Genomic DNA, 13,351 nt, shown 5'->3' on the forward strand with positions numbered 1-13,351 from the left:
CCAGTTAGAGCTAGGCAGAATACTGCCCCCTTTGGAGGAATTGCATGCCCATAGTAAACAGAAAAAAAATCTGTCCAAAATTGCTAATATATGCATATAATAATTATTATTGAATAGAAAACACTATAAAGCTTCTAAAACCGTTCAAATTATGTCTGTATGTAAAGCAGAACTCTCAGGGCAGCCATTCTCCCAAACTCTCTCTTGTCATCAGGAAATTTGGGCCAACTTTGACGTCATCGCTCCCACCCTTCCCAACCAGCTACGGATCTGGGAACAGTTTCTATCTCTTCAGGGCGATGTCTCCTTTCAATGGGGTGTTTCATTGTGAAAATCGCGCGCTCCCTCACCCTTTGGCGGGCTAAAACCTTGGGGTCACGCGAAAATACATGTACTCTCATGCGCGCGTCGCGTCTGGAGCTCTCTTTGTTCCAGGATTCACCAAACGATGTCAGTTTGTCTGTTCGAGCTGAGAATTGTTTTGCACGTTTATAACATCCTGAAGCTTGATTCTGCACTTAGTTTGACCAGTTTAGTCGACATATAATATGTAATTTTGAAGTTTTGATGTGCATCCCCTAGAATTTTGGCTGCATTTCAGCCGGAATTTGTCGCGTTTGATAACCCAAAGACACAAACTTGAAAGCCAAACGCAGTTTTTGGTAAGTATGACTCCTTCCACGACTTCTGATCGAAGAACATCAAAGGTAAGGGAATATTTATGTGGTAATTTTGTGTTTCTGTGGACTCCAACATAGCGTAGACATATTGCTAATGTCTGAGCGCCGTCTCATATTATTGCCTAGTGAACGAATTATGTAACGTTAAAAATAAATGTAACAGAGCGGTTGTAGAACATGTATATTTAGTCAAAGTTTATGATGTGTATTGCTTGTTATCTGACGTTATCTGGCGGCGCTATCATAATTTCTCCGGACATTTGAGTAGCATTTTTTGAACATGGCGTCATTGTAAACAGAGATTTATGGATATATTATTTTTTTTTACCTTTATTTAACCAGGCAAGTCAGTTAAGAACATATTCTTATTTTCAATGACGGCCTGGGAACAGTGGGTTAACTGCCTGTTCAGGGGCAGAACGACAGATTTGTACCTTGTCAGCTCGGGGGTTTGAACTCTCAATCTTCCGGTTACTAGTCCAACGCTCTAACCACTAGGCTACGCTGCCTAAATTGCATATTATTGAAAAAAACATAAATGTACTGTGTAACATGTCCTATTACTGTCATCTGATGAAGATTTTCAAAAGGTTAGTGAATTATTTTTCTTTTAACCTCATAGTCTACCAATACCGGATCCGGGTTCGTGACTACGGCTCAAGCTCATTAGCATAACGCACAATGCGAAAAGATATTCCTACAAATATTTAACCTCCACACATTAACAAGTAAAATAGCTCAAATGAAAGATAAACAAGTTGTTTATCTATCCAGCAAGTCAGATTTCTAAAATGTTTTACGGCGAAAACATAGCACATATTTATGTCAAACCACCACCACAGACATAGCTCATTTGCATAGCCAAGTAGGAAAAAATATGCAATCAACAAACGCAGGATTAAAAGAAAAATCATTTCACTAACCTTTTGAAGTCTTCATCAGATGACAGTAATATAACATGTTACACAGTACATTCATTTTTTTTCAATAATCTGCAATATATATCCATAAATCTCTGTTTACAATGATGCATCGTTCAAAAAATGCTACTAAAATGTCAGGAGAAATGCCGATAGCTCCGGCAGATAACGTCAGCTAACAAGGAATACACATCATAAACTTTGACTAAATATGCATGTTCTACATATGTATAGGAAGATACACTTCTTCTAAATGCAATCGCTGTGTTACATTTATTTTTAACGTTACAGGTTGCGTTCACTAGGTTATACTAGGAGTCAGCGCTCCAAAAGTAGCATTATCGCTCCTCTATCTTGGAGTCGACAGAAACCCAAATTTACCACATAAATATTCCCTTACCTTTGCTGTTCTTCCATCAAAAGACCTGGAAGGGATTATACTTACCAAAACAGCGTTTAGTTTTCAAGTCTGCGTCTTTCGGTTCTCAAACACGACACTTTTCGGTCAAAATGTAGCCAAAAGTCAAGTGGATGCGCACCAAAACGTCGAACTTACATATTATATGTCGAGTAAACTTGTCAAACTAACTTCATAATCAAGCTTTAACATGTTATAAAGGTGTACAGCAAACGTGAGAACGAACAGAAACACAGGCACCGTTCAATCGATCTTGGAAAAAAGACAGGACCTGAGCAGAGCGCGCATAAAAGTGACCGTTTTTTTTGAGTGACGGAGAGCTTTCGGCATGCTCAAACTCTCGCGAGCGCGCGATTCTCACAATGAGAAGCCCCATTGAAAGCTGAGATCGCGCTGAACACGTAGGGACTGTTCCCAGAGCTGTAGCTGTTTGGGAAGGGTGTTTGCGATGACGTCAAAGCTGGGCCAACTTTTATCATGACAAGAGATAGTTTGGGAGAATGCATGCTCTGAGAGTTCTGCTTTACATAGAGACAAATTTTAAACGGTTTTAGAAGCTTTAGAGTGTTTTCTATTCGATAATATTTTTTATATGCATATATTAGCAATTTTGGGGAAAATATTTTCAGTTTACTATGGGCACGCACTTTCTCCAACAGGGGCAGTATAGAGCAAGAGTTCTAAGAGGTTAATCCTGCGTTTGTTGGTTGCATCTTTTGTTCAACATGGCTATTCAAATTAGCTGTGACTTTGGTGGTGGTTTGACATAAATATGTGCTATGTTTTCGCCGTAAAACATTTTAGAACTCTTGCTGGGTAGATGAACAAGGTGTTTATCTTTCATTTGAGCTATTGGACTTGTTAAATATTTCTAAGAATATTTTTGCATTCTGTGCGCCATCTTTTGAGTTGAGCGTGGGGGGGGCTAGGGGAACGTGGTAGCGTGAACAAGTTATGGTCAATCTTCCAATGATATGCCTACAAATACGTCACAATGCTGCAGACACCTTGGAGAAACGACACAGATGGCAGGCTCATTGCTGGCGCATTGACAGCCATATAAGGAGACATTGGAACAGCGCCTTCAGAATCTGGGGCATTTCCAGTATGAAACTTCATCTTGGTTTCGCCTGTAGCATTAGTTCTGGGGCACTCACAGATAATATCTTTGCAGTTTTGGAAACGTCAGAGTTTTGTCTTTCCAAGGCTGTCAATTCCATGCATAGTCGAGCATCTTTTCGTGACAAAATATTGCGCTTAAAACGGGCACGTCTTTTTATCCAATAATGACATAGCGCCCCCATAGGTTGAAGAGGTTAATATGAGTCTGGAAGGAGAGTTTACAGTCTAACTGGACACCTAGGTATTTGTAGTTGTCCACATATTCTAAGTCAGAGCCGTCCAGAGTAGTGATGCTGGGCAGGCGGGCAGGTGTGGGTAGAGATCGGTTGAAGAGCATGCATTTAGTTTTACTTGCATTTAAGAGCAGTTGGAGGCCACGGAAGGAGAGTTGTATGGCATTGAAGCTCGCCTGGAAGTTAGTTAACTTCTTACGGCTGAGATCTCGTTAACGGGATCGACATGACAAATTCAAATAACAGAAATCTCATAATTAAAATTCCTCAAACATATAAGTATTTTACACCATTTTAAAGATAAGCTTGTTGTTAATCCCACCACAGTGTCCGATTTCAAAAAGGCTTTACGAAGAAAGCAAACCATCTGATTATGTTAGGTCAGTACCAAGTCACAGAAAAACACAGCCATTTTTTCCAGCCAAAGAGAGAAGTCACAAAAAGCAGAAATAGAGATAAAATTAAGCACTAACCTTTGATGATCTTCATCAGATGACACTCATAGGACTTCATGTTTCACAATACATGTATGTTTTGTTTGATACAGTTCATATTTATATCCAAAAATCTTAGTTTACATTGGCGCGTTATGTTCTGTAATGTTTTGCCTCCAAAACATCCGGTGATTTTCCAGAGAGCCACATCAATTTACAGAAATACTCATAATAAACATTGATAGAAGATACAAGTGTTATACATGAAACTTTAAAACTTTACGGAAAAAGCACACCTCTTCATTGTGGATCTGTGTAATCTGAGGGGAGTAAGTGTCTCTCACTCTCTCTTTATTTTTCTCTATTTTTCTCTCTCTTTTTCTCTGTCTTTCTCTCTCTCTCTATGTCCTTCTCTTCTCTTTTTGTCTTTCGCTCTTTCTCTGCTCTTTCTTTCTTTCTTTCTTTCTTTCTTTCTTTCTTTCAGCTTAAGAATACAAGAAAAAATTGACATATTCAAACTTGCAATGTGATAAAGTTGTAACACATGTTCAAGCTGTACAACAACATGAATGCACAGTGTTTGTTGCATTCATGACCTACCGGGCCAATCAATCAAATCTGAACATCCAGATCAGATGGTACCGGAGATCAACCAATGAAAGCAAACACAAGTTTCCATTCTCTTCTGTAGAGAGACTGCATTTCACACAGGTCAATATCATCACTTGAAGGAACAAGCCAGATGAACAAACTCTCTATTTCATCTTTTTTTTCATCTGGAAAGCTTGTAAGTTACATCTATCTCAATTTACTAATCTTATAACTGTTAAACATACATTACAGGTTCTTACTATATTTGGTGCATGTGCTTTCAACATGGTACATTTATTATTATAATTCAGGAGTATCTAAAACACAAATAATTGCTCAGCCTGCTTCTTTCCAGAAGGAGGCAATGTGACTATTGATTGCCACATGACCAGTGAGAACATCAACTACATGGTATGGTACAAACTCACCACTGACATGGTGCTTCAATACATTGCTAAATCTTCAAAGTACCAGAGTGATGTACCATTCTACAATGAATTTGATGATGGGTGATTCTCTGTGCTGGCTGGCAAAAACACATTTCACCTCAATGTTTCTGACACAAAGCAAGAGGACATTGGGATCTACTTCACATACAGTATGTTCTCCGAATATTTGTAAATTGTTATTTTATCACATTTGATCTGTTATTTAACTTTGTTATCAGACACAACTTTAAAGAGAAAGACTGTTATACAGCAACCTGTGTCGGAGTCAGTCCAGCCAGGAGACTCTGTGACTCTGAACTGTACAATACACACTGTGTCTATTGGATCAGACATGGCTCAGGAGAATCCCATACAGGAATCATTTACACCCATGGAAACAGGAGTGATCAGTGTGAGAAGAGCCCTAAGGCTGGGTCTCCTACACAGAGCTGTGTCTACAACCTCCCCAAGAGGAACCTCAGCCTCTCTGATGCTGGGACTTACTACTGTGCTGTGGCCTCATGTTGGGAGATACTGTTTGGGAACTGGACCAAGCTGGACGTTGAAGGTCATTTCTTTCACTTCGTTTTTCACAGAAACTAATTTGGGAATGTCATTTTAGGCTAAAATTGAGAAAAGGGTCAGATCCTTAGTAAAGGCTTTTACCTGACGAAATGATTATTATATTAATTTAAGGTTGTATTGCTAGATGCTGAGCATAATAAATCATGTAATTCTTTGGTTTCAGAGTATGATTTCCCCCTGACTCCCACTGCTCTTGCACTGGTCACATCAAGCATTGTGTTTGTGATTGTCGTCATTCTACTGACATGTTGGATATGCAAGGAAAGGACCAGAGGGCCTGAAGGTAGAGTCAGGCTTACTGTTGTTTTGCATGTGTCCAGCATATGACTAGTTACAGTAATATCCTTGCTGTTGTTTTGCATGTTTCCTGCATATGACTAGTTACACTAATATACTTGCTGTTGTTTTGCATGTTTCCAGCATATGACTAGTTACACTAATATACTTGCTGTTGTTTTGCATGTTTCCAGCATATGACTAGTTACACTAATATCCTTGCTGTTGTTTTGCATGTTTCCAGCATATGACTAGTTACACTAATATCCTTGCTGTTGTTTTGCATGTTTCCAGCATATGACTAGTTACACTAATATCCTTGCTGTTGTTTTGCATGTTTCCAGCATATGACTAGTTACACTAATATCCTTGCTGTGTTTTGCATGTTTCCAGCATATGACTAGTTACACTAATATCCTTGCTGTTGTTTTGCATGTGTCCTGCATATGACTAGTTACACTAATATCCTTGCTGTTGTTTTGCATGTGTCCTGCATATGACTAGTTACACTAATATCCTTGCTGTGTTTTGCATGTTTCCAGCATATGACTAGTTACACTAATATCCTTGCTGTGTTTTGCATGTTTCCAGCATATGACTAGTTACACTAATATCCTTGCTGTTGTTTTGCATGTGTCCAGCATATGACTAGTTACACTAATATCCTTGCTGTTGTTTTGCATGTTTCCTGCATATGACTAGTTACACTAATATCCTTGCTGTTGTTTTGCATGTTTCCAGCATATGACTAGTTACACTAATATCCTTGCTGTGTTTTGCATGTTTCCAGCATATGACTAGTTACACTAATATCCTTGCTGTTGTTTTGCATGTTTCCAGCATATGACTAGTTACACTAATATCCTTGCTGTGTTTTGCATGTTTCCAGCATATGACTAGTTACACTAATATCCTTGCTGTTGTTTTGCATGTGTCCTGCATATGACTAGTTACACTAATATCCTTGCTGTTGTTTTGCATGTTTCCAGCATATGACTAGTTACACTAATATCCTTGCTGTGTTTTGCATGTTTCCAGCATATGACTAGTTACACTAATATCCTTGCTGTTGTTTTGCATGTTTCCAGCATATGACTAGTTACACTAATATCCTTGCTGTTGTTTTGCATGTTTCCAGCATATGACTAGTTACACTAATATCCTTGCTGTTGTTTTGCATGTGTCCTGCATATGACTAGTTACACTAATATCCTTGCTGTTGTTTTGCATGTGTCCTGCATATGACTAGTTACACTAATATCCTTGCTGTTGTTTTGCATGTTTCCAGCATATGACTAGTTACACTAATATCCTTGCTGTGTTTTGCATGTTTCCAGCATATGACTAGTTACACTAATATCCTTGCTGTTGTTTTGCATGTTTCCAGCATATGACTAGTTACACTAATATCCTTGCTGTTGTTTTGCATGTTTCCTGCATATGACTAGTTACACTAATATCCTTGCTGTGCATGTGTCCTGCATATGACTAGTTACACTAATATCCTTGCTGTTGTTTTGCATGTTTCCTGCATATGACTAGTTACACTAATATCCTTGCTGTTGTTTTGCATGTGTCCTGCATATGACTAGTTACACTAATATCCTTACTGTTGTTTTGCATGTTTCCTGCATATGACTAGTTACACTAATATCCTTACTGTTGTTTTGCATGTTTCCTGCATATGACTAGTTACACTAATATCCTTACTGTTGTTTTGCATGTGTCCTGCATATGACTAGTTACACTAATATCCTTGCTGTGTTTTGCATGTTTCCAGCATATGACTAGTTACACTAATATCCTTGCTGTTGTTTTGCATGTTTCCTTCATATGACTAGTTACACTAATATCCTTGCTGTGTTTTGCATGTGTCCTGCATATGACTAGTTACACTAATATCCTTGCTGTTGTTTTGCATGTTTCCTGCATATGACTAGTTACACTAATATCCTTGCTGTTGTTTTGCATGTGTCCTGCATATGACTAGTTACACTAATATCCTTACTGTTGTTTTGCATGTTTCCTGCATATGACTAGTTACACTAATATCCTTGCTGTGTTTTGCATGTTTCCAGCATATGACTAGTTACACTAATATCCTTGCTGTTGTTTTGCATGTTTCCTTCATATGACTAGTTACACTAATATCCTTGCTGTGTTTTGCATGTGTCCTGCATATGACTAGTTACACTAATATCCTTGCTGTTGTTTTGCATGTTTCCTGCATATGACTAGTTACACTAATATCCTTGCTGTTGTTTTGCATGTGTCCTGCATATGACTAGTTACACTAATATCCTTACTGTTGTTTTGCATGTTTCCTGCATATGACTAGTTACACTAATATCCTTGCTGTTGTTTTGCATGTTTCCTGCATATGACTAGTTACACTAATATCCTTGCTGTTGTTTTGCATGTTTCCTGCATATGACTAGTTACACTAATATCCTTGCTGTTGTTTTGCATGTGTCCAGCATATGACTAGTTACACTAATATCCTTGCTGTTGTTTTGCATGTGTCCTGCATATGACTAGTTACACTAATATCCTTGCTGTTGTTTTGCATGTGTCCTGCATATGACTAGTTACAGTAATATTCTGCTGTGGGATTTTTCATGGACTATAGTTTTTTACGATGTCCAAGCCATATTGATTGTTTCAGCGAGATATCTTGTATATGTAACAGGTTTTTATCTACTTGTTTTTAATTTGAAGATGAAACTGATAGATCACCAACCCCATCAGTCAATCAGGTAAACTCTTTGTTGTATCTCTTTTTTCCTCCATCTCAAATGGGTTTATCTAGTAGATGTGACCAGTATAATGTCTTGTTATGGCTCCACCTCTCTCACACAGAACCAAGACAGTGATGTGGTAAACTATGCAGCTGTGAGTTTCACCACCAAGAAAAGACCCTCCTCCAGAAGAGAGAGAGCCTAGACCAGCAGAGAGGATGCAGAGTACTCCGAGGTCAGGTACCTTCAGCAGGAGTGAGATATGGGAAGAACCTCACCACATTGAACAGAAACCACATCCATATACAATAGAGATAACTTTGAAGGCCTTGTGATGACTGGTAAAACAACTGCTTTTAGTATGTAAATAATAGGATTCTTCCGTCGAAGGAGAGGACCAAAATGCAGCGTGGTTGAAATTCATGTATTTTTTTAATAAGAAAACTATACATGAATAAACTACAAAAAACAACTAACGTGTAAACCCGAAACAGTCCCGTGTGGAACAAACACTGACACAGGAGACAATCACCCACAAACCCCAACACCAAACAGGCTACCTGAATATGGTTCCCAATCAGAGACAATGACTAACACCTGCCTCTGATTGAGAACCGTATCAGGCCAAACACAGAAACAGACAAACTAGACACACAACATAGAATTCCCACTCAGATCACACCAAACAAAACATAGAAACATACAAAGCAAACTATGGTCAGGGTGTGACATAAATAAAATAGGAAATAGCTCTACTTGTAACCTGGAGAAGCTATTCGTATTAGAATATTTGATGAGTAGGCTTTCATTGTATCTCTAATGTCTTAAATATGCTAATTGAATAAAGGTTTCTGATCAGAAATCACTGCTTCCTTCATGAGCTTGTTATTACATTCTAGTTTTTTTTTCATCATGTTATATGTTAATGCTTAGATATATTAAACTGTTAAAAAATTACCCTCTAGGTGAACTGTGAAGTCAAAGTAAAGACAGGGAAGTCCTTAAGTAGTTTTGATTTTACTAACTCACAACATGGGTGATCCTCTGATCCAAACATCATATGTTCAGATTGTCTTGTATTGTATTTGTATCCATTCTTGCAAAGTGACACTGATTCAAACTTCATAGAAAGACTGTTCCTGTTTCCACATATGACCTACTCGGCAGCCAATCAGATGATGTGCCGAACATACAAATCTGACAGACCAATCAGATGCCACCTAGATCTGACCAATCAGACATAAGATATGTGAGTCTGACTTTGTACAGGATGCACTTAACAAATCACCCCTGTACCAGAAAAGCTAGGGGTGAGGACAACATGGTTGAGCTCTTGGTCTTTCTTCTTCTCTGCAACTCTTGTAAGTGACACATTCCTAAGAAAGTCTAGTTTCAATCTGGGTTCAATAATAAGTGTTTGGTATTCTGTCTTTTTCTCAATTGAAATACCTGATTTTGTTTCAGATGTGACTAAATCATCTGAGATTTCTCAGCCTGCTCCATTCCTAGCAGCAAAGTTGGGGGACAACGTGACAGTTGAATGCCATGTAACCAGTAATGTTGATCACATGGTGTGGTACAAGATGACCACTGGCAAGAAACTCCAGTGTGTGGCAAAGGCAGAGATCTTTTACAAACATGTACAATATTTTGGTAACTTTAGAAACGGGCGTTTTGGTGTATTGATAGAAAAAAGAAAATGTCACCTAACTATATCTGCTACAAAGCCAGAGGACATTGGAATATACTACTGTGGAGTTTTGCACTTAAACTTTGTAGAGTTTGGACCTGGAACCGCCTTGATGGTTAAAGGTAATGATAACACAGTATTTACAACAAGTACGTTTACATGCACACTAGTAATTTGTTATTAAACTGATTATGGCAGAAGGCTGAGAATGGTGTTAGTCATGTCGACACCTGACTTGGCGTAAGGTCGTGATCGTAGTACGCACACGCCGATTAAAACACCTGGTTATCTGAGAAGTCCGTAGAGTTATTAGGACATGTCATCACCTTCATTGGCGGTGTATTTGATCTGTGCATGTGCTAGCACCAGTCGAGCACGTCTAGCCCTTTAGCACGAGGAAAGTCAGTTCGGAACAACAATGTATGTGTCTTAAAAGTTGTTTTCACGTAGCAACAAACTTTCTATGTCTTAACACAGAATGAAATATGCTCTCCAAAATTAACATGCTCCTTCTGGTATACATTTTATTTTGATTGCCAATGTAAACAGGATTATTAGGAAAATTGTTGTTCTTGCAAAGCATATAAACATTTTAATCTAACTACTATATTACTCGGACAATCCACAACAATCACATTAATGTAAGAGGAAAACAAATGCTGGTTAATTAAAACAAATGTATTTGTGGATGTAATATTGAATAATTATTTATTAATTTCAAAGGTGCTCAGTTGAACAGTGATACTGTTGTACAGCAGCCTGCTACTGAGTCAGTCCAGCTAGGAGACTCTGTGACTCTGAACTGTACAATACACACTAAGACCTGTGTAGGAGACCACAGTGTCTATTGGTTCAGACATGTCTCAGGAGAATCCCTTCCAGGAATCATTTACACCCATGGAGACAGGAGTGATCAGTGTGAGAAGAGCCCTGAGGCTGGGTCTCATACACAGAGCTGTGTCTACAACCTCCCCAAGAGGAACCTCAGCCTCTCTGATGCAGGGACTTACTACTGTGCTGTGGCCTCATGTGGGGACATACTGTTTGGGAACGGGACCAATATGGATATTGAAGGTAATTCCCATTTAATCTGTAAATCAGCACAATGATATATTCATAAAAATGAACCTAAAAAAAGTACATACTTTTGTCACAACAAGATAGAGCTGTACCACCATTCGATTATTGGTGCATTGTTTTATTGTTTGATGGTCAGACTACTAAGGGTTAATTAATACAAAATACCAGTACATTCTCCACAGTTCCAGAGCAAGATTCTCCATTTCATCTGAGTCCTACTGTTGTGGCCTTGGTCGTCTCCAACATCGTTCTGGGGATAGTGACCCTTCTACTGGTCTGGGCGCTGTGCAAGACTCAGAACAGAGACAGCAGAGGTATTACTTTATATCAAGTCTAATGTTTCATGTCAATAAAATGTACATTCTGCAAACATCATTTCAATTTCCAAGTTATAAGCATAGTTAACTAACTACACGAGGTTAAACAGAAAAATGTATTGTCTTCAAATTAATTGCTGGCATTCCTCTATTTCAATCTTTCAAGGGAAGACAGATGTCCCAAAGTCGTTTGGCAATCAGGTAATTTTGTCAAAATGTATAAATACAGTATATTTTCAATTTTTACAAGTGTTTCTTTACAACTGCTATTTAACTTTCCTTACAGCTAGAAGTCAGCTTATTTGTGCTTTTTATGTTATTAAGCTTTTTTGGAAGTTATAAGTCACTGTACTAGATGTAGCCTTCTAATCTTTGTGATCGTTGATTTTTCCATGGAACGTCTGTCTGTCTCTGTTCCACTGACTGTCAGGTCATTGTAGTGGTTGTACAGTCTGAACAGTCATGTCTTTTGTAGAGTGTTGTAGAGGAGAATAGAAACATTATATAGTAGATCATGCTGTCATCATAATGTATTTCCTCATGGCTCCACCCCCCTCAGAATCAAGACAGTGACGTGTTGAACTATGCAGCTGTCAGTTTCACCCCCAAGAAGAAGTCCTCCTCTAGAACAGTGAGAGAGAAGACCAGCAGAGAGGATGCAGTGTACTCTGATGTCAGGAACCTGGAGCAGCAGTGAAATATATCACCACTGTCACAAGACTCCAAGTACTATTGGTAGCCTAATAAAACTGCTTTTGGTAACTGACATTAGTATGGCATTTTACACACAACAAAGAAACTGCAATTTGAACATTGTCTATATGTTAGATTTATTTAATGATCCTGTCCAGCCTTAAATAGCCATCACTTTTGACAGCTTGTAAGAAATAATCTAATAGAGAATCCTGTTTTTGTTGTATGACTGTCTGTTTTTAACCTAATAAACCATTCATTTATACACACTGTACATCTCTTCATACACGCTGTCTACAGAACATCTCTGCGACCACATACACAAATATTTAGGAGAGACCTGGTACTTGCACACCATGAGAATATATCTGACTACACATACTGCATATGTTTATTGTAAATAATAATATATATATTATTTACAATAAATGCTCTCTTTGTAAGAAGTGCAGTGTCAGTTCACACACCTACCAGGAAGGGTGTTATTTGTTGTATTTTCCCACAAATCAGAGAAAAAAGGTTCCTACTGATCACAGTACTGCACCAGTCCCCAGTCCATTTGGTTCAGGGCAGGCGAGAGTAACCACTCAGGATGGACTGCAAGATGACCCCACTACTCATCTGTATGGTGATTCTGCATCTCACTTGTACTTACAGTGCGTGAATATCTAGACTGTCTAGTCCATTTCTCCTCTGTTTCAGTAGGTATTTACTGTAAGATAATGACATTGTCCTCTAACTTATTGACATGGCTTTACTGTAACTCTTATGCAAATTAGGATGTGAATTAATTAATTTGACATCTACGTCAATTTGCCAAACATGAGTCCTTTCTCTATGAAAGATTTACATCTTGGGCAAATACAGGTGGACTGGGACCATAAATGGGCTTTGGCATTTCTGACAATCCAGATTTTTCTTCCTTCGAGGACCCCATTATTAGCCAGATAATTATCATTTTGCAAAAAAAAACAACAAGTTAGACAGGCACATTAGGCAATAAATGTACCAGCACATCTGGCATTTGGCCGAAATGCCAGATGGCCAGTCCTCACCCGTGGAAATATTTTTCACTCCAACTATGTCCTCTCTCCTGTGTGTTCCAGATTGTACCATGCATCCCATTATATTACAGCCTGTGCGGAC

General features: G+C 38.5%; 1 protein-coding gene across 3 annotated transcripts in view; it reads left to right on the forward strand.

Moving 5' to 3' along the window:
• LOC118392026 (uncharacterized) overlaps positions 1 to 12,470 on the forward strand; it is a 56,307-nt gene extending 43,837 nt beyond the window's left edge. For 2 of the 3 annotated variants that reach the window (XM_052459714.1, XM_052459715.1), the window contains exon 6: positions 12,072 to 12,470. In XM_052459714.1, the coding sequence (XP_052315674.1) occupies positions 12,072 to 12,209 (138 nt within the window). In that variant the 3' untranslated portion in view covers positions 12,210 to 12,470. Of the gene's footprint in view, positions 1 to 9,666; positions 9,787 to 9,889; positions 10,238 to 10,838; positions 11,190 to 11,377; positions 11,510 to 11,678; positions 11,714 to 12,071 lie in introns of those variants that run through there. The other variant, XM_035783640.1, reaches the window with a different exon arrangement.
• Positions 12,471 to 13,351: the final 881 nt, after the last annotated feature.

The sequence above is a fragment of the Oncorhynchus keta genome, chromosome 13 (genome assembly GCF_023373465.1).
Source record: "Oncorhynchus keta strain PuntledgeMale-10-30-2019 chromosome 13, Oket_V2, whole genome shotgun sequence".
NCBI lineage: Eukaryota > Metazoa > Chordata > Actinopteri > Salmoniformes > Salmonidae > Oncorhynchus > Oncorhynchus keta.